This window comes from Ornithodoros turicata, chromosome 3, assembly GCF_037126465.1.
Source record: "Ornithodoros turicata isolate Travis chromosome 3, ASM3712646v1, whole genome shotgun sequence".
NCBI lineage: Eukaryota > Metazoa > Arthropoda > Arachnida > Ixodida > Argasidae > Ornithodoros > Ornithodoros turicata.
In genome coordinates, this window is record NC_088203.1 from 56,635,728 (window position 1) to 56,658,349 (window position 22,622).

At 46.8% G+C, this 22,622-nt stretch overlaps 1 protein-coding gene across 1 annotated transcript in view; it reads right to left on the reverse strand.

The window, feature by feature from the left end:
- Positions 1–8,505, reverse strand: part of LOC135387122 (sodium-dependent glucose transporter 1-like) — a 46,297-nt gene extending 37,792 nt beyond the window's left edge. The window contains exons 1-2 of the mRNA XM_064616500.1: positions 8,380–8,505; positions 7,070–7,196 (exon numbers count right to left, since the gene is read on the reverse strand). Coding sequence (XP_064472570.1) covers positions 7,070–7,196; positions 8,380–8,484 — 232 coding nt within the window. The 5' untranslated portion in view covers positions 8,485–8,505. The remainder of the gene's footprint in view (positions 1–7,069; positions 7,197–8,379) is intronic.
- Between the last annotated feature and the right edge of the window lie 14,117 nt (positions 8,506–22,622).

The window sequence follows — 22,622 nt, forward strand, 5'->3', positions numbered from 1 at the left end:
TTACTGATACTTGATAAGGTATGAGAAAAACTTTGAAGGTTCAACCGGCGCAAGATTCTTCCCTTTCATGCCGTTAAGCTAACGCCCAGTCTCTAAAGGACTGTATGGAAAGCGTCCTAATTTGAACTTGGGCTATTGCTATACTGTTATGTTTCCGTAAGTGCCGGGTGATATTACGCACTGGCATTGAGATGGCATTAATACAACTAACCATCAACGACTGCGACAGGGACAAACACACTTGGATTTCTCTGTTTCACCGAAACCCCTACACCACCTGGTATCCCGTATCGGACATTGCAAGTTATCGGATGTCAAGGGAGACAGTGGGAACTACGTTGAGCCAACACCACCTAGATAACACAAGGCATCTTCATGCTTCCCTCACCTGCGTGTGACGAAACGCTAGTTACCCAAGCCTGAACCGGAGTCCGATGGCCCGACGCATGCTGATGCAAGCGTTGTGCAACTTACCGGTCACCTCTCCATGCTTCTAATGTCTGTTTCGTGAGATTTTGGCGTGTGCGTCGCGTGCTGCATTGTCAGGTTTCTAGAGTGACAGGTACGTATGCTTTTGGAACGCTCTATGTAGAAATAGGCAGTGTCCGTTAACTGAAACGATGTTGGTGAATCAGTTCCACATAGGCCGGTGCTGCGTTCCTCGCTGTCGAGACAACAACGACGAGGGCCCAATAGTGCATGTGTTCTAGTTTCCCAAGGATGAAGCTCTCAAAGAATCATAGCAGAAGGCGATTCAACGCGCAGATTTTAAACCGAACGTTCGCTCCAAAGTATGTAAGTAAACTTGAAGCCACTGCCCCTGGAATGCGCTGTGGGGTTGCTTACATGTTGATTGTAATACGGCCATCCTCATTCTCTCGCAGGTCTGCGAACTACATTTTCAGCAATCAGAATTGTCGCGAAACTCACGCACAGCGATGGGACCACTGGGAAGACGACTGAAATCGAAAGCGATCGACGACGACTGGTGCCAGGTGCTGTGCCTTCGGTTTATTCAAACTGCCCGGTCTACATGCCATCTACGCGTGCTCATCGCGAATCAACGAACACCAAACGCGCCAGGATGAAGAACACGACCCTTCACAAAGCCCTAGAAAATTCACAAGGAACCTGAAGAGAAGAAGTAATGAAGAATTCAGTCTCTTCTATGACGACTTAAAAAGCAAGTTAGGAGGCATCTGCAACACCAATTTTGGACAATGAGTGTGACCGACAAGTGCGTGATGTTTCTCCACATTGAAAGAAACCCATAATCGCAGTTAAGGTTTTATGTAACAATTTAAGTGTTCGAAGGAGTAAAGTAGTATTTTCAACGTTCGGATAAATATATAAACTTAGAAGTGCTTCATTCACCAGTTGTCCTTGTTCCTGAGTTGAGCCTAAATTCCATTACGTTCGTTAGAACTTCGCTTTCAACAACAAGAGCGCGACCTCGCTTGCTGAGGCACGTTCTGGCGACCGTCCAAGTATGAGAGGGAAGCAGCCGAGGGACAACTAGCGTGACGTCACGGCCTGCATGAAGAGGCCTTGTGTTATGTAGGTGGTGTTGGTCGAGCCCCTTCGTATCACCAGCGACACTACAACACCACATACAGTCAACGAAAGACGATTATCCCGTCACCAGCGCCTTGCTAATGGAATCTCTCTGTGTCGTTGATGTCTTACCAGGAGCGTCGGTTGAGGACGGCGCCAGCAAGCCCTGCCGAGAAGCTAACACAATAGTGCAACCTACTTCTGTGAAGCTCCACAGGTGTGCTTCCAACAACATTACAATACGCAGCCGATTCGAGAAGGAAGCAACGGGGGTAGTGCATTTGGGTCAGACAACAGGTATCCTAAAAGAGAATGGCTTTACGTGGAACCCACAAATGGACTATTTAACGTTTTCAGCCGACACTGTTCAGCAGTTCTCACTGCAATGCACAATACCAAAGAATCGTGCTGCGATGTACGGCCAGACTGTGCGACACGATGAGTCTCCTTCCGCCCATTCTCGCAAGGGCCAACATATGTTTTCAACGACCCTGGGACCTCAAGGTTGACTAGGACGACCTTCTGCCGAACAACTTACGATAGGAATGGTAAGAGCTCTGCGAAGACACACGGCTTCTACCACACATCCAAGTACCACGGCTTTATTTACACAGCATAGACGGCATCATCGTTAAGAGAGTACTGCACATCTTCCCTGATGCCAACACAGTAGTGTATGGCGTAGCAACATATCTGTGTGTAAGGGATGTTATACCCCCAGCACGTTGTTGCTGAAAAAATCACGAATTGCGCCTATGAAGAACATGACACTGCCCCAGCTCGAGCTAATGTCTTGTAGCGTCACGCTTACTCAACTACATCAAGAGCCATCTCGATAGAAATGGATGGGGTACACTCCTGGAGTGATGGCATGATTGATTACCTTGAATTACATTGAATTACATTGGATTCAGGGCAAAACAGCGAAAACTCAAGGTGCGAAAGTTCAAGGAAAACTGCAGGTGGTCGAAACTCAATGGAACAGCGACTCCCACCACTGGATGTACTGTCCGGACAAGGAAAACCGTGCAGGCCTTATGACAAGGGGAGTAAGGGCACGGAGGCTTTAGAGAGTGACCCGCGGTGGTAAGAACCAAGTTGACTGGCAACCGATGAGGGTATGACGCATGATGACAGTCATTTCATAAGGCGAACATCACAGTGAGTGCGAAGCGCCTCTAGTGATAGCATCAAAGAGAATGGCGAAGCCATTCGTCAGTGTGCGGATTTCTGTGTTACGATAAACGCGGTAACAAAACCACTAGTGACATCGGAGGAGCTTTACCACAACGCCACGGTAAAGAAAGTCATCAAATAGAAGCTTATTATTATTATTATTATGGGTAGTAGTAGTATTTATCAGTTATTTATTATTATAATTAATTTATGCATTTATTTTGCCTAGCAATTTTAGCAAGCTTAGGAATTTTTATGGTAAACACCTTCCGACGTACGAAAACTCACTATTATCATGTGCCGCTGCAAGACGATACTTCTGCTGGTGTTGCCGACGGAAGGGTACTTACAGTCCTTTGAGGGTCGGAAGGCGTACCACCAACTGGGACTTGATGTAATTATGTATGGCAAGGCTCAAGCTCGTTGCGCGTACGCCACACCCAAAACAAACATTTATGGGCGCGGCATTCATTGCTCCTTTAAAAATATAACGACTTTGACATTGTCCTTGTCCATCAGAAAGAGAACGTTGGACGAATATATATATATATAGATTAGAAGCTTAGGAGGGCGGTTGACCACGAGAATGAAATAAGCAGGAAAAATCAGAAGACGACAAAGAGCTTACAGGAAAACACAAAGGGGAGTTTGTTAACACATATAGGGATAGGGGTCGACGTTTCGGCAGTCAGCGCTGCCTTCGACGGGACTGGGGTTTGGTGACAAGAACAAGCTTTATATATGGGAGAGGGTTATCTACAAGGGAAAGAGATCAAGGCGATCCGCGGCGATACAAGGCGATCCGCGCCCGGCGCGGATCGCCGGGCGCGGTCATCTGGTCATCCCCTGCAGTCAAGCTCTTCGGTATAGGAGAATCTGTTCGAATGACGACGATCTGGACAGAAATTTAGAACAGCTGCAACAAACCTTTGTCGGTCGTCAGTATCCACCCGATCTAGTTCAAGATGCTCTCAACAGAGCTCGCAAGGCAAACCATCTAAGCGTACTCGACAAAAGACGAAACCAATCAGAAAGTAATTATGTGAACTTAACTGTAACATTCGCCGGAAATATCCCAAACATTAACAACATACTTAGCCGCCACCACAGTATCCTTCTCCAGTCAGAACGCACGAAAAACATATTTCCTAATCCACCACGTGTCGCTTACAGACGTACACGTAACTTACAAGATAGCTTGGTTCGCTCTAAAGTAGGCGAACCCACTAGCCCTCCGGCGGGCTGTCATCCATGTAATGGCAGGAGATGCCAGATTTGCAAGTTAATGCAGACCGCACAAACGGTCAGAAGTACGAATTCCAACTTTACCGTCAAGATCAACGCAGACGTAGACTGTAACTCATGCAACGTTATCTATGTAATCCAATGCAACACATGCCGGGCCCAATACGTGGGTCAGACAAAAACTTCTTTCCGAATTAGATTCAACAATCACCGATCGGATGTAACCAAGAAACCTAATCTTGCAGTCTCACGCCATTTCAAACAACCAGAACATTCAATCAACGAAGCCTCAGTTTTTATTCTCCAGTCGAACTTTATCTCCGACCGCTCCCGGGAACAACGGGAATCCTATCTAATTTACAAATTCTGATCGGCCATTAACGAGGACCCTGGCATGCTGTCAATGATAAGAAGTTTAACAACATAGATAAGACCCTGTTGCCTTTTCTCGTTTCAGCCGGATCAAAATCCCCACTGACCCACAAGGACGATGACCCCACTCCTGGACCTGACACAAAAGCACTCTGGAATTTCCCCAATTGACAACCGCCAGGTGGCGGGAATTTCCCCCAATCGACCATGACGTCATTCTCTAGCCCCTTATCAGCCTCGTGGCCACATTTAGCTCTTTCGTCCCGAAAAATGCGGAGCTTCCGCCGTAACGTAGACATCCTCTCTAACTTTTATCATTTTTAAGTTTTAATAAACCCGTTTTTTGTTACTTCCCCTACTTTCGTCTTCTGTCTCCCATTTATTTCAACTATATATATACAGGGTGCCCCAGAAAACGTGTCATTGAATTATAATAAAAAAACTACACCACCTAGAGTCATGCGGTCAACGGTACTTGTTCTTACTGGGTTTTTGCCACCTCCTCATGTGAATGTCGTGTAATGTAAGTTTAATTATGTAAATTTTTGCGAGCTTAAGTCGGAAATTTGCCTAGTAAAGGTCACTTTTTTACCCCACGAATGTGAAGAGCGTGTCTAATTTACTCAAATTAATAATAATTGACAGGGATATTCAGGAGCTATCCTGAAAGGAGCTATCCCATCGGAAAAAATAGCCGAACATCATGCTCAACGGAGGTCGCACAGAATAGGGCACGACGAAATTTTCAGCGCAATCTGTCAGTCCAACGAAAGGAGGTTGGAGGAGGGGGGAGGAGGAGGAGTGTCGTTGGGAGGAACCCGAGAGGTCTGCCTGCCTGATTAGGCGGCATGCTTCTCGGGAAGGAAAAGGTGGTGGAGAGGAAAGGGTGAAGTGGAAGACCGAGCGGAAACCGCTCGGGGGGAGGATAGCTGCGTCCATGGGCCGACTTCAGGGGAACTGTGCCAGCATACGCCTATTACACATCTGAGGGAAACCCAGGAAAAACCCCAGACGGCACAGCCGGCCCGCGGATTCGAACCGCTGACCTCCCAGTCTCCAAGCGCACGCGTTACCGCTGCGCCACCGGAGCTGGTAAGGAGGTTGGAAACCCAGCCCACCCGGCATCGAAGAACGAGATAACGCAGGCATGGCTTATCACGTCCGACTTTCGCTGGGGTAATGCTTTCCCTCTCCCAATTTTCGGAACTGTTACTTTTTCTACTATCAACTGTGGGCTGGCTTCGGAACCTCCTTTCGTCCGGTGCTCCGAAAAGCATGATATTCGGCTATTTTTTTCCGATGGGATAGCTCGTGAATATCACTGCCAATTACCATGAATTTGAGTGAATCCGACACGCTCCTCATATTGGTGGGGTAAAAAAGTGACCTTCCCTTGGCAAATTTCTGAGTTCAGTTCGCAAATATTTGCATAATTAAACTTGGGGTACATGACATTAACTTTACAAGGTGGCAAAAACCTAATAAGAACAAATGCCGTTGACCGCATGATTCTAGGGGGCGTAGTTTTTTTAATTATAATTCAATGACACGTTTTCTGGGACACCCTGTATAAATACATATATATATATATATATATCTTGAAAAGTTGGAGTTGGATCGGACGGCTAAGTAATTATAGTTGAAATAAATGGGAGACAGAAGACGAAAGTATATAGTATGTATATATATATACGTATATTGGGGCGGACTTAGTTGTGTTCAAGCCGCAGTGTTTTACATGAAAACATCGCGATCTCCGATGCCTTTGCAGCTTTGCGAGATTTTAATGAAAGAAATACAAGTCTGTATTCATGTATGTATTCCATTCATTAGTTATTTCTTATTAGACGGTAAGGGCTAGCTGTGCGCGCCGGCAGTCGAATTTGCCTCCGCCGCTAATTTTCTTCGGCGCCACCGTAGCTCTGTCAATCACTCGGTGCCGGACTTTGGAGGCTATTTGGGTTCCTCTCGACCCGCCCTTTCTTCTGATTGACGTTTCTTTCGATTCTGATCATATTTTCGTTCCATATATGCCGACATTCTGGCAAAGTTTTGATATTTCAACTTTGAAAATTGATAAAATTTTGGTGATTGTTGTTGAGGCTAATATCGCTTAAGGTCATGGTAGAACCTCTCAAGCGCTCTCCAACAACACCTGCGTCTGCGTCCTAGCTACACGCGTTCGCGAGATAGGCTCTCCGTAAGGTGGACTACCCCTATATTTCTATGTCTCTCGCAGGCGCCGTCCACTCACAGAGATTGCGTGAGACGCCGCAATGACCTTATTAGCTAGAATCTTACACGTGTAAGCCATCTGGACTTAATCGGGTGGTTGCTATCGGTTTATAATTACTCACCGAGTTATCGCGTCATGAAATTCGGCACAATTTCGTTGCATCGTAAACTTGTATTTGCCTTTTCCATTGCAAACCAAACCGAAATTACAGACGTTTCCACTTCAAAAGAAATCCAAACATACCGCATGGTAAGTGATATGCACTGCAGGGGACGCGGTTGTCTAAAATCAGCATTCCGCTATTGCACCTCTAATATCCAGATGTTGCAAGACTATTTCTTTTGAGTAATAAACACGCGCTCTACATGGTCCACGTTCAAATACATTATTGACACACTTTCAAGCGCAACCGAGGTAAGATGGGACGGCGAAGTACTGGTAGGCAATTTTAGCTAACCGTGTCCCCAACAGTACAAGGATACCTACCAATGAGAGCTCCGAGCACTGTCCCGACGGACCTGCACGTTATCAGGTGAGATACCGATGCGACGTTAGAGTTGTAGATTTCAGCCAGATCCAACTGGGCGACCCCCGTCAGAGAAAAGACCAATCCCTACGGCGGATCCGAAGCAAAATTCACATTAAATATAGAGTTACAGAAAAAGTGACAGGAAAAGGTGACCTATAGAGGGTGTTTCCTTTTATCTACAACAAATTTCATAAAAAGGAAGAGTTGCCCTGGGCGGTTTTGGCGCTTTAACCGGCGCTTTAACCTCAGTATGGGACGACGTCTCTGACCAATTTGTACCAGCAAATTGGTTATGTACTTTTGCAGCGTATCGGCTCATGGTGAAACGAACGCGCACCTTATTTTAGGAGTGGAACCGTAATTTCGGGAAAATAAATTATACGCATACAAGGTTCACTTCGTGATTCCTAATGAAGGCAGCCATTTTTCCTATTGCAATGGCAACAAATCCAATGACGTGAGTATCACTCATGGCGATGAAACTCCCCAATCATCATATATAGTGGTTGTGGTCTTGCAACTGAACAAATAACGAAGATGCCTAGTGACGTATAGAAACAAATAAGAAACACGTAACGTAGGCCTAATAGTACTATTAGGCCTACGTTACGTGTTTCTTATTTGTTTCTATACTACGTCGTATTAAAACTACTAGTAGTAACGTTGTAGTATCTACTACGTTACAACGAAAAAGATGCCTACCACAGCTCTGTTCGTCTGTGTGAGTGACTGGCAAGAATGTGAGAGAGAATGTGTTGTGGGTGAGTGTGTGTCCCCGTATTTCCCATCGTGGCTTGGTAGTTTGATGAGAGATTAGCTGGTGTAACTGGTGTTAGCTGGTGTAACCTGAGCGGAAATCGGGGGTCGTGGGTTCGGATCCCGCCAACTCAATCACCGCGTGAGATTTGAAATCTTTGTCGCATTTAAAGGACAGATACTCCACAGCATTTACTCTGAGAGATGGCAGGATCCGCCATATTTAGTCATTTTCTTAGTAATTTGACTTCAGAATTCTGTAGAATATTCTTCTTATTGTATCACTATGCATAGCGCCACAACAGTGACACTCCACGTATCTGTCTTTACTGCCTCATGCGCAATTATTTTATGAAGCATTCATAGCTTTCCTACCGAATACCCAGAAGAAAAAAAAGAAGACATATAAAAGCCTTCAAAGTATTCATATTCCAGAGAAATAGGGATTCGAAGAAACGAGCAAGAAAAATAGAAAAGGAAGGAAGTGTAAAAGGAAGAAAAAGTGGCTTACCAAACCAGCACATCCTAAGCAGAGAGCAGCCGTGTAGGTAAGCGTGAAAAGAAACGCCTTGTTTGTGGTACGAGAAATCATCTCTCTGGGACTCCTGCAGTCCATTGCGCTCTGCGCTATTATCGCCCCGACATTGTTTGCCTGGTATTATGACGTGTGCTTAGCAGATCAAAGGGCTCAGCAGTGGCGAAAGGCACTCATTTATAACGCAGTGCACATGCTGTGCTATCGGTGACACAAACGTTATACTGATGGAGCGTCATCCACTCACCTTCGCACCACGTGATAATCCAAAGAGAAGTGTCAGATGACATAGGCAAATTGCCGTAAAAGGCTCGGTAGTGCGGCGAATGGTTACGCGAATGGTTACACGGGTGGCCGAAACTGTCGGGAACGAAGATACCATGCCGCTACTTTCCCGCAGCTGTATCCTTCTCTAGGCAACATGTTACGCTAGGCACTCTGTTACCGAATGTTTATAAAGACAGTGCAACAGTTACGTTCCCTAACATAGCCAGCATGCATCGTAAAGTACACAGGGTGTTTCAGTTAAACCCCACGCAAAAAAAAAAAAAAAGAAAAAAATGCCACGCCGCTTCGCATCGCACTGGACCGAGACCGTCTGCATAATGTTACCAGCCTTGCACGATATTCAGCATATTTTTGTTTCCTAACTCATGCGTTAAAATGAATACTTTAACTTTTTAATTATTAGGACTAAATAAAAGTGTTCAATAGTGAAGTTGTGGAAGCTGACACGAGGTGACGAATTAGAATGTGTACAAGTCTCTACCAGAGGTCGGCAAAATAACTCATGCTCGCGATAACTCACGATATGCACAATCACGATCGCGGATTGCGTGAGTCCCGCGTGTTTTCACACCGCGTGGCAGCACCTCTGCGATAATTTGCCATCACGTTGGCATGGAAACGCGAAGGACCGCGATTATTGTGATCGCACTCACGCTGCACTCAGACATCGTGAGCTCCTTTTGTGCACTCATGCTGACGCGTCTCTGTGTACAGGAACAACTGTGTACGGCTTTACACGAAATCGTTCGCTTCAACGCCGTTATCGCGTGAAGGGCAACGTCCATGGAGCAGATTTCTTGCAACGAAGTTCGCGCGGCAGACTGCCACGCGCGTTCCGCCGCCAGTTGTTTGCCGGCACCAGCTCCATGGGACGAAAAACCAGCGGACGGCATCGGTAAATCATGCTCTGATGTTACTGTTGCCAGAGTACAAGGTGAAGGCTTAGTGAAATCAGTTGCTCAAAAAAATGCACTTAATCTAACAAATTTTGCGACTACATTCTAAAAAAAGTGTGTGCAGTAACATACATGTAGATTTGTTTAAAAATCATAACGACAACAGAACGTGTCCCAGCAGGTGGTTCTGCCGGCAGCGGTACAACCCGTACAACCAGTGGGCACAACAACGGAAGCAGGCGACAATTCCCGACGAGCCTTACGCTCCCTAGGTGGCGCTCATCAAATTTGCACAAAAAATCCACCAATTTTGCAGATTGCGAGAGCTATCCATTTCAATCCCATCCAATCCACTTGCCACCCAAAATGGCGCTGCCCATGTTGGATAAGGGGGCAAATAGTGAGGATAGGCTGATTGATAGCGCCTCATATTTCAAGACTTCATTGGTCGGAAAGCTGAAAAAGTGGGCGGAGCTTCAGGTATAGGCATGACCCATTAATGGCCAGACTCCTTTTTAATATATCATTCTCTGGCAGACGGCTCTGGTGCAGACGACATGGCAGCGCGGCTGGCGCAGATTCCTAGCGGAAGAGTGCCTTGATTGGCCAGCCCTGTGTTCGTGCGCAGTTGACGCTTCCGGAAACGCGGACGCTGGGCGAAAAAATCTGGCATGGGCCAGCGAACGCTCACATTTTGACGCCTCGCGCAGGGCATCCGACGCTGAGCGAAGTTCGGAGCTTTTTCGCTCTACATTCGCTCCATGGAGGTTGCCCTTGAGTCCGCGATCACTGTCCTTGCGTCGCTACGCCAGTCTAACGTTGATGTTCAAATTGCTGCTCCACATTCGCGCTTGCTTTCTGGAACGTTTTGCATTACTGTATCTTTATTTCTGTTTTCCCTGCCAGAGGCAAGAGAGCACGTTGTAAAATTAACCGATGGGGTACCGTGTTTCGGTGTTTATTTATTCGGTATTTTATTTCTGTATTATTCGGCATTTATATTTATTTCTGTTTTCCCTGCCAGAGGCAAGAGAGCACGTTGTAAAATTAACCGATGGGGTACCGTGTTTCGGTATTGCAACCGTGCATGCCGCTTACTCGCACATTTCAATTTTTTTTTCTTTCAGTCAAGGAAGCGTATCATGCATCATAATTGCATTGTATGCATTATAATTTTGCCAAAGGGTCCATTCTACCCGTGTGTTCGGATTTGATTATTTGGTGCAGTAATTTATGTCAACAACAACGTACATGGCGAGGATGTATGAGGAACTTCTTTGGTGATTTGTGGCCCATTATCCCTGTGAATTTGTCTTGTCGCCTTTGCACTCTTGCAGCTATAATTGGTAATAGGGCTTTTCAAAATGAAGCAGTAGAGAATAATTCTCGTGTTTCTAATTTGTTATAAAGGTTCGGAACCACACGTGGTCCATCGTTCATCGAACATATGCCTGAGATATATATTCAGTGGAACACCGCCCCTGCATGACAATCAGTCATGGTAAAGGTCGCGCCACAAACAAGTTTTGAAATCAAGTAACTCAGGCGTACATTTCCGGGTGTGATTTTTAACATTATCATATGAGTGCACTAATATGCCATAACTGACATCGCGTGCTGATATCGTGATCGCGAGAGTGCAATAAGTCATAATGATTTGTACGAAGTCCGTCTGGCATCGTGATCATCTGCGATCGTAAACTTTTATCGCCGGGAGCAGTTTGATTATCTCAAGCTCCCGAAAATATTGGGATCACAATATTGCGATACAGGGCGCGATATCGGCCTTCGCGTAAGTTTGTAGTGAGTGTGAGATCGACACGCTCTTATCAGATGATTGTGATCGTGAGTGATCGTGAGCCAAAATGCCGACCTCTGGTCCCTACTTATTACCCGTTATTTTTTCCTGTGTCCAAAAACAAAATGTGCGCGGACTTCCAAAAATACCACGTGACTTTCTCTGTCGTGCGAAATGTGCGTCTGACGAAAGCGGTCTCTGGCGCCCACGTCACAGGCAAATGATTTTAGCACCATTCCGCCTACTGGTTTACAGATACCAGAATTGCAAGTTTGGTATCTGCTGAACGATAAGCTCGACACGAATAACGATACATAAATTTTCATTTTATTTTTCAGTGAAATAGAAAAATAGAAGTTGTAGTAATAGGTAACCGTCCAAAAGAACGTCATGAGGAAGACGCAGCAGTCCAGAAGTACATCTTTACTCTCAGACGACTTGACCCAAAAAGAAAGAAGAGAACATACCGGCGCGAGTGCGCGAGAATTACGTCATACATATTCAACCTCGTTGTCTTCAATACAATACTCCTCCCCCATTTCAAAACAACCGACAACACCAGATACACACCAAAATGTCCCAAAAAAGTCACCAAAAAAGTCACGCGTACGTCAGTCGGTCTGGAGGTTTACTAACTCTGGATGAACGACGAACAGTCACCACAGGCGAATCAAAGTCTTCACTGTCAGCAGTCAGTTCGTCACAGTACGGCAACTGGATGCGAGTTTCCCCACCAGACACTTTGCCCTGATACTTCTTCAAATGATCTGCGTGTACACACCTAATTTTCCCAAACACATCAACAAGGTATGTCACTGAAGATTTCACTGCTACACTTCTCCCTAGCAGCCATTTCACTTGTTCCCCCCGAACAGTTCTCACCAAAACCTTTTCATCAACCGAAAACTTTGTCAACTCCCGACGTCTCGTGTCTGCGCTACATTTAATGATTTGCCTTCGTTGTTCAAACATGCCTCGTTCCTCTGGTTTTATCATCCTTAATCTATTACGAAGATTTTGTCCAAGGAATATCTCACTAGGGCTTTTACTTACAAAAGCATGCGGTGTACAACGATATGCAAACAGAAAATTGTCCAAACGATGTTGCAAAGACCGTTTTGTCCCCACCTCCTCATCCTCCAACACTTGCTTTAACAGTGATGTTTTAACAGTTTGCACTGCTCTTTCCACAGCGCCATTCGATTCGGGATGATACGATGGTGTTAGTACTTGCTCCATTCCGTCCAATTTTAGGAAATTTGCAAACTCTTCTGATCGGAACTGTGGTTCATTGTCCGACACAACTTGTTTCGGCAATCCATGAAGCAAAAATGGACCTCACAGATTCTACAGTTTTACGGGCAGTTGTACTGGATATTATTTTTACTTCTAACCATTTCGAGTAAGAGTCCACCAGTAGTAAAAACGATGTACCTTCTTTCTCCGCAAAATCTACATGAACTCTTTCCGAACATCCCGATGGGATTGGCCACGACCGTAAAAAAACGGGAGAAGATGCTGGGCGTACGCTCTGACATATTACACAACTCTGTACCTTTTCCGTTATCTGTGTATCCGTGCCTGGCCACCAAGTAACGCCACGTGCTATAGCTTTCATTTTACATATGCCTGGATGTTGTTCATGCAACAAATCTATTACCATTGACTGGAGAGAGCCGGGTGTAATTACTGTATGATTCCACATCACACACCCTTGCTCTACAAATAAATCAAGTCTCCTCAGGAAGAATGGGTGGAGTGCGTCTGAAAACTTCCATCCTTGAGAAATCATTCTCATTACTTCCGTCAGGCACTTGTCATTTTCTGTAGCCTCAGCTAGCTGTCAATGGACCTACTCTGATAGGGGAAAAATAGTAACTGTGTTCTTCGCCTTTCCCAACGTCCCGTAAAGGTAGCCTTGAGAGACCGTTCGCGTTTGCTATTTCACTGCCCCTGTGATACTCGATTTCGTAGCGATAATTTGCAAGAATATTTAACCATCGGTGCACCCGTCCTACTGCTACACTACTTGCATGTCGATACGGATCAAACAAGGATGTCAGGGGCTGATGACCAGTTATGATGGTAAAACATCGACCCAACAGATACTTCTCAGACTTCTTTACCGCATACACAATGGCCAAAGCTTCCTTTTCAATATGACCGTAATTCCGCTCGCTTGCTGACAATGTCCGTGACGCGTATTCTATGGGTTTCAAAGTGTTTGCACATCATGTGAAATCACAGCTCCTAATCCGTATGATGATGCATCACAAGACAACACAATCTCTTGCTGAGGATCAAACAGTTCTAAAACCTGGTTGCTACATAATAGTTCCTTTGCGTTTTCGAAAGCACCTTGGCAACTTTCGTTCCAGACCCATGGCCTTTCTTTTTTTAGCAAGTTGTACAAAGGTTCCGCATTCGCAGCTAAGTTAGGTATAAACTTCCCGCAGAAGTTTAACATTCCTAAGAATGCCTTAAGCTCTGTTACATTTGTCGGACTAGGGGCATTCACTATGGCTTCAACTTTCTGTGGTGATGGATGTAACGCCTTTCCATCTATTTCATGTCCCAAGTATTGAACCTTAGACTTAAAAAATTGGCATTTCATAAGGTTGACACACACATTGTGTTTTCTCAATCTCTCGAGCACCTGCTCGACCCTTTTGGAACACTCATGGATATATTTTCCCGCTATCAAGATGTCATCTACGTAACACACTATTTCCGGTATACCCTGTAGTATTTGATCCATCACAGCCTGAAACATGGCTGGAGCACTGGTAATACCAAAGGGTAAACGGCGGAAACGAAACAAGCCCAAATGCGGTGGTATCGTTAACAGTTCCTGTGACCGTGCGTCTAACTCTAACTGTAAGTATGCCTTCCTCAAGTCCAGGATTGTAAACACTTTACCCGTTGCTAGAGACGAAAAAATGTCGTCAGGAAGTGGAAGAGGATAGTGCTGAACATGGTGTCACTGGATTTACCGTTTCCCGGTAGTCTCCGCACATTCTTACAGTATTAGCTTCCCGCTTTGGAACTATTACTATGGGTGTGGCCCAATCACTGTGCTTGACTTTGTAAATTATGCCATCCTTTTCCAGATTGTGCAACTCATTCTCCACCGCTTCCTTTAGTGAATAAGGCACTGGTCTGGCCTTACAAAACACAGGCTGTGCATTTTCTTTGAGCACAACTGACCCTTGAAAACCTTGTATTGTACGAAGGCCACTACTCAACACTTCTTTGTACTTGGCCCTCAGTTTCTCTGACAAACTCACATTGACTTGAAGCACCTGATTCCAGTCAATTTTCACTATCTTAAGCCAGTCCCGTCCGATTAGCGCTGTCATTCTAACTCCACTCACGTTACGTACAAGCACTAACGGTAGTAAGTGCTTACTTGCGTTGCACTCAACATTTACGTCAACAACTCCAAGAACAGGTACAGTACCTCCATTGTAAGTAGTCAATGATAAATCGACCGTTTTGTACTCAAATCTGCCAAAAAGCGATCGGTATTAGTCTTCAGCCATGATCGACACGGCAGAACCAGTATCCAGCTCCATGGATACTTGTTTCCCATTTAGTTGTACTTGCACTTTATACGCCTTATTTTTCCCTTGCACGTTATACAATGAGAGATGCTCTATTGCATCTTGCTCTATCACGCTTCGAGTTACGGTTTCGTCTCCTACGGGTTTCAGCCGTCTTACAAGCTCTAGAAATGTGCCCTTTCTTCGAACACAAATACTGTCACGATACGAGCATAGCTTTGGATCATGCAATTCTCCACAGCGATAGCATTTTCTAGTAACGTCCTTCCGCTGCTTCTCACCTACAGTCGTGTGCTTCCCTTGCCAGTGGACGTCGGCTGTCACTTGCGCAGAGTCTGGTGGAAGCTCGCTGTCTTTCAGGTTCATCTGTTTTGTCTGTTCCGCGGCTGCTTCCATGGCCAAGGCTGTAGCACACACCTTTTGAAACGTTGCATTGCTGTTGTCGAGCGACAAAAGACGACATCTTATGTCGTTGTTACGAAGCCCTGTGACGAACTGGTCACGAAGCGCCTCGTCCAAAAAGTTGCCAAAATTGCAAGTTGCGGCCAACTCCTTGAGAGCTACAATGAAATGAGATATATTGTCTTTCTGCAACGATCGAACGCTTAGGGCCGTAGTGTTGCTTCATCGTCTTCACTAAGTCTTCATACTTCGCTTTGCTGGGTTGCTCCGGGGACATTATGTTACGTAATGTCGTATAAGCCTTTTCACCTATTACCGTTAAGAAGGTTTGAACTTTTTTCGCTTGAGGAACATCATCGGTTAATAGGAAAAGTTCGAACCGTTCGATGTAGACGTCTGCTGACGTGACTTCTGGCTTGAATTCGGCGATGGTGCCGATTTGGCTCGGTGATGCCATGGCCTATTGCTGCACTAGAGTCCGTCGACCCGCTCGTCGCCAATGTTGTAATAGGTAACCGTCCAAAAGAACGTCATGAGGAAGACGCAGCAGTCCAGAAGTACGTCTATACCGGCGCGAGTGCGCGAGAATTACGTCATACATATTCAACCTCGTTGTCTTCAATACAACAGAAGGGAAACGGCAAAACTATCTCTTACCAGCGCAGCTTGCGTGTTGAGCATCCTGCCGTCGTAGGTCTTTTTTATTGACTTCTATTTCGATACGACGTTCAACAGGCGATCCCAGGCAGCACAGCGCGACGACCCAACGTCGGTGTGCTGGCGACGACCGACCCGACCCGGTCGGCTCCGGACCATGGTCCGGCATACGGTTTGCAACACGGGGATGTTAATGGTTTGGTGTCGACAGCCTGTATCGTACCCCAACGATTTCCCAAGGTGCAGCCAATTCACACTTACGGGTACCTCCTGTGGTATCAGGACCATTAAGAAGGGACGACGGACTCCGAAGAAGGTCAGGATGAGAATGAAGGTTTAATTCAGTGCTCTCGCGGATGACGATACCGATGAGAATGCAGAGGATGAAGACGATGCGCTACAGGTGTCCCCCCGCCGTCAGATGCGACGGAGGCGCATCGAGGGAGCTGGTCCCCAGGAAACGCGTTTGGGCTTAGGGGAAGAATGCGAGGATGTAGTTCCGTAGCCGGGCTTATGGCTTTTTTAAACAAAGGGAAGTAGGAATAACGAATGATTTATAACAAAATATATTTTTATTTATAACATTTATAACAAATTTTTACATTATAACAAATAACGGATGATTTTACTAGAAAGATGAGAAAATTACGGATGAAATGAAACAAAAATCAACGTCGTATAACGTACCAAACGTACAAAAATTTAATTTTATCGCTCGTTTCTTCGAGGCAATCCGCCATCTTGGATGAGGACTTTCTGACCTAACCCGAGGCACAGTCTCGACGCCCGCACCGCCTAGTGCGTGCCGGGGGGGGGGGGCGCCCCCCCAGACCCCCCAATCTGTAGAACCTAACTTAACCTAACCTCACTCACGGGTATAATTGACAGCTGCACTATGCCCATTGTGCAAAGTCGACGTGCAACGATAAGACAACCCTGGATAACCAAAGGAATTTTCCGAAGCATAAAGCGCAAGAACAATCTGTACCGTAAATTAAGATTGTCCCCATTGAACAGTAACCTTCGAGCAAGGTACACTAGGTACAACAACGTTCTTAAAAGCATAATAAAGACTGCAAAACAATGTCACTTTGCATCTGCTATCAGTCACTCGGCTGGTGATCCAAAGCGTCTCTGGCGTACGATAAACTCTGCTTTATCTAGGAAAAACAATGTCGATACTCCAGGTGCGCGCCTACTTAAGCACAATGGGGCTCCTGTGACTACGCAAAGTGATATCGTCAATGTATTCAACGATTACTTTTGCAACGTTTCTACACGTGTGTGCCCGGGTAACGTATCTAATCTTAGTGTTCCGCTTCCTTCATTCAACCCCGCCTCCTTTTTTATGGCACCAACGAGTAAATCAGAAGTTACTTCGGTTATACAAGGGCTAAAACCGCTGAAGTCAACTGGGTACGATGAAATTTCCCCCGAGGTCCTTAAGAGACTTTGTCATCTTCTTGCTGAGCCTCTTGCGAAATTGTTCAATGAGTGTCTGGAACAGGGTGTTTTCCCAGAAGAACTGAAAATTGCAAAAGTTCTGCCTATATTTAAAAAAGGAGACAGCACAGTAACATCCAACTACAGGCCCATTTCACTGCTGTCGCCGATTAGCAAAGTATTAGAAAAAATAATCCTGGCGCGTCTTGAATGTTTTTTCGAAGCAAATAATCTATTTAGCTGCTCTCAATATGGATTTCGCAAAAATAGGTCAACAGTACTAGCCCTAGCACATGCGACAGAAAAAATTAGAATGAACATCGAGGCAAAGCTTTTAACCATGGGCATTTTTATTGACTTAACGAAGGCCTTTGATCTAATTAACCATGAGATACTCTTCCAAAAATTCCATAGATATGGTGTGAGAGGCACGCCACTCAGGCTGCTTCGGGACTTTCTGCACAACAGGAAACAGTTTGTCCAACAGGATGGCACGAAATCTCGTTTGGGTTCCTTGTCCACAGGCGTCCCACAGGGTTCCATTCTTGGCCCCTTTCTTTTTCTTGTTTACATTAACGATCTGCCAGATTATTTAAACACTACCAGCTTTCTCTACGCTGACGACACGAACATATTTGTGGAGGGTGAAACGCTTGCTTCACTCTTCCATAAAGCGAACCTTGTTCTTGGTAAACTTCATCACTGGTTGTTATCGAACAGATTAGCTGCTAATCTTGATAAGTCATGCTACGTTGTCTTTCATTCCCCTCAAAAGCACGTCGTCCTAGATGATAATCAAATTTCGCTAGGCAGTCACGTTCTTACTCGTGTTCCCTCTGTTCGTTTCCTGGGCCTCGTTCTACATGAAAACTTGAGTTGGCATCATCACATTGATCTTGTTCGTCGTAAAATTGCGGGAGGTTTGTTCGCACTATCCAAGCTTCGGCACCTCGCGACCTCTAATACATTGTTAACTGTGTATTATGCCCTCATTCATTCACACATTAGTTATGGCATAGAGGTTTACGGTCTCACTTATCCTTCCAACCTTGATCCCTTGTACATGGCACAGAAAAGGGCCTTACGCACTATTCTTTTCATTGGTCCCAGGGAATCGGTGTCTTTTGCCTTTTCTGAGTTAGGTGTTCCAACCATATCTAATCTGCTGAGATATAAAGTCTCTCAACTGATGCATGCCGCATTCTACGGATCTTCTGTTAGATATCAGATGCAGCTCCGGCATCTCGCCACGCCTTACCCTCTCAGAAATCAGCTCTTATCACTTCAATGTCCAACATATCGTACTAACTACGGGTTTTTTTCTCTTTCATCTTTCGGTGCTCGCCTTTGGAGCAGTCTTCCGATTTCCATACGCTCGTTAGGTAGCTTCCAATTATTTAAACGCCATTGTAAAATGTATTTTCGCGACACATAGCACATCCGTCACGGGTCCTGACAATGAGACTAGTCCGTTCTACTGTTCACATTTCCTTGTGTTAATCCTTAGCTGACACTGACATATGTTTTCTTTTTTTTTCTATTTTATTTCCTTTTTTCTTCTTATAGCAGCATTGTAATATGTATAATAATATGTTGTAGCATGTAGTGCTGTCTTATGTAACGATGAATGTAATTTTTACGTGTAATAATGTTTCCCCACACGTTCATTTTATGCATCACTGATTATTTATAAGGACCGATTTACAGGGCCTGCCCTCTCGGTCCTTTATTTGCTTATATGTACGCTTTTGATGTTTTCAATAAACTATTGAACTATTGAACTAAGTGAGGTGATTTAGCCCCCTACCTTTCGCAAGATGACAAGTTTCGAATCCGTTAGGCTTAGCACTCCCGTGTTTCTCTAGCGCTACAAGTGCGTCAGATGGGGTTGTTCAGATGCATATAAAATAACTTCTAGACCACAAATTCTTGTAATTCTTGTTTTTTTATATTCGCTATATGGTCTTCTCTCATTTCAGTGCATTATTTCTCTTCTGAATACTCCGACTAATTAGAAAAAGCCATAAGCCCGTCTACGGAACTACACCAGAATGCGAAATGTCGACGGTCTGGAGGGCAAGGGGGAAGTCTTTCATTTTCGACGAAGGCTGGCTTGACGCGGTCTACCGAAACTGTGTCCTGGCGGCCGCCTATGTCAAGCACAATGGTCTTCTCGGACCGGGAGATGACGCGGTAGGGTCCTGTGTAGGGGGGGGGGGTCTAGGGTCTTGCGAGGGGTGGGAGCCCGGAGGAAAACGTGCGTGGCATCGGCGAGAGTGGCGGGAACGTTAAGAGTTCCGGCTGGAAGGGAACCGTGGGGAAGAAGGCCTAAGGGTCTTGAAGACGTCACGGAGGAGCGAGACGTACTCAGAGTGGCTTGTGGCTTGCGGCTGGGTTTCAGAGGAGGTGGGAGGTTGCTGGATGACGAGGTCTGCCGGAAGGCGTAGAGGCGTGCCGAACACGGGCTCGGCGGCGGAGCAGCCCAGGTTCGGCTTGAGGCAGGCTCGGATGTTCAGCAAAATGAGCGGGAGAGCGCTGGTCCACTTTTCGGGTTGGCGAAGGGCAAGGAAGCAGCTTTTCATCTGCCGGTGAAAACGTTCCACAAGGCCATTGGCAAAAGGGTGGTAGGCAGTAGTGCGTGTGCGCGTCGTGCCAAGAAGACTGCAGAGCTCATGGAAGAGGGAAGACTCGAATTGAGTCGGTGACGATTTGGTCAGGGGTACCGTATCGGCAGATCCAGGCGGCGAGAAGGGCGCGGGCAACGGTCTCGGCACGCATGTCGATGATGGGGACCGCTTCCGGCCATCTGGTGCAACGATCCACCATGGTGAGGATGTAGCGGAAACCCGATGATTGAGGTAGAGGACCGACAAGGTCGATATAGATGATCTGAAATCTGCGGTCCGGCGGAAGGAACTTGCCGGGCGGAGAGCGCGTGTGCCGGACTATCTTCGTCCGTTGGCAGGTGATACAGCGAGAGGTCCACACGTTGATGTCCTTGGCCATGCCCGGCCAGGTGTAGCGGTCGCCTATCAGGCGTCTGGTTGCGCGAATACCAGGATGGGAAACGTCATGAAGGGCGTGGAAGGTTTGGCGGTGGAGACTGGATGGAACGAACGGTCGATGAACGCCGGTTGACACATCGCATATGATGTTGGAGGCGGTGCCGGGAAGAGTGACCTCTTCCAACTGTAGCGATGTTTGTTTTGCCGCACGAAGTTCCCTGAGCTCTTCGTCGGCGCGCTGTTCAGATGCGAGACGTTCAAGCGAAAAGATTTCTGGCGGAAAAGCGTTGATACGGCTGAATGCGTCGGTGGGTACGTTAGCCTGCCGCTGATGTGGGCGAATGTCACTTGGAATTCCACCAGAAAGGCTAGCTGACGGATTTCCAGGAGTGAGTGGCTTTGACCGCTAGCTCGAAAGGCGTGGACGAGTGGCTTATGGTCCGTATAAAGCATAAAAGGTCGACCTTCCAGAAAGTAGCGGAAGTACTTGACGACAGCAAACACAGCGAGGAGTTCGCGGCCGAAGGCACTGTAGCGTTGTTGGGCCGGAGAGAGCTTGACGGAAAAGAAGGAGATAGGCTGCCACTGCTGGTTGATTTGCTGCTGGAGCACGGCTCCGACGGCTGAGCCGGACGAATCCACCGCTAGTGATGTGGGCGCATCTTGCTGGGGACAGATGAGCATGACGGCGTTGACGAGTGCCTCTTTGGCTGCCAGGAAAGCGTCCTCGGCATTCGCCGTCCAAGCAGAACCGGCTGCATCGGAAGACTTCCTGGGAGAACGTAGGAGGGCTTCGAGCGGTGCCAACACAGACGCGCAGTTCGGAATAAAGCGCCGGTAGAAATTGAGTAGCCCAAGGGTAGCGTCGAAATTGGCGCAGTGTAGCCGGTCTTGGGAACTCGCGGACGGCCTTTACCTTCGAAGGCAGCGGTCTGATACCGTTGCAATCGAGGTGATGGCCAAGGAATTCTAGGGACTAGGGGCTCCGAACTGGCACTTTTGCACGTTGATTATGATGCCGTATTCTTCAAGGTGCGCGAAGAGCTGGCGTAAATGGAGACGATGTTGTTCGGGGCTTTCTCTTGCGACGAGCAGATCATCCATATACGCAAAAACGAAGGGTAGTCCCCTTCCCACCGAATCTATAAAACGCTGAAATGTTTGGGCTGCGTTCTTCAATCCAAAATGCATCCTAAGGAACTCGAAGAGGCCGAATGAAGTCGTTACTGCTGTTTTATGGATGTCTTCTGGAGCCATGGGAATCTGATGGTACGCCTTCGTTAAATCAATTTTGGAGAAGGTGGTGGAGCCCTGGAGGTTAACGGCGAAGTCCTGAATGTTGGGAAGGGGGTAGCGGTCAGGTAGTGTGGTAAGGTTTAGCGCGCGGTAATCACCACATGGTCTCCAGTCCCCGGTCTTCTTGGGGACCATGTGTAACGGTGACGCCCAGTTGCTCGATGATCGCCTGACTACGCCGATGTCGATCATGTGCTGGAATTCGCTCTTGGCTATGGCCAGCTTTTCAGGGGCCAGCCGGCCGAACCGCGAGGACACAGGTTGGCCAGAGGTTATGATCCTGTGGACGACATCATGCTTCACAGGCTTGGACCAATGGGTGGGTTGTGTAAGTGACGGGAAGTCCTTGAAGATGTCGGCGTACTACGATGCAAGCGCTGTGGCTCGGTGTGAAATTGAGGGGACGTGGAAGTGCTGATTCCGTACACTGCGAGCGATGTGGCAGTGTCCACGAGGCGACGCCGGGCAAGGTCCACTATAACGCCAAACTGCTCGAGAAAATCTGCGCCTAGGATGGGCTGACTGATGGAGGCGATGGTAAACAACCGTGTGAACTGCCTTCGCAGGCCGAGATCGAGGGTCAGAGATTTTTGGCCGAAAACGGGAATACTGGTGTTATTCACCGCCGTCAGGAACCAGTTAGGAGCTTGACGACTGTGAGCCACTGTTACAGGAAGGATGCTCACGGCTGCACCCGTGTCGACGAGCATCTTCACCTTGGAGTTCGATCTGTTATGTAGAACAGGCGACTGGGTGCGTGGTTGAGGGTGTCGCCTGTCGCCGCTAGCGACGCCCCATGTCGTTTCCCGGCCATTGGCAAGGGGCGGTGCACTTGCGCGCCGAGGCACCGAAATTGTAATGATAGAAACAA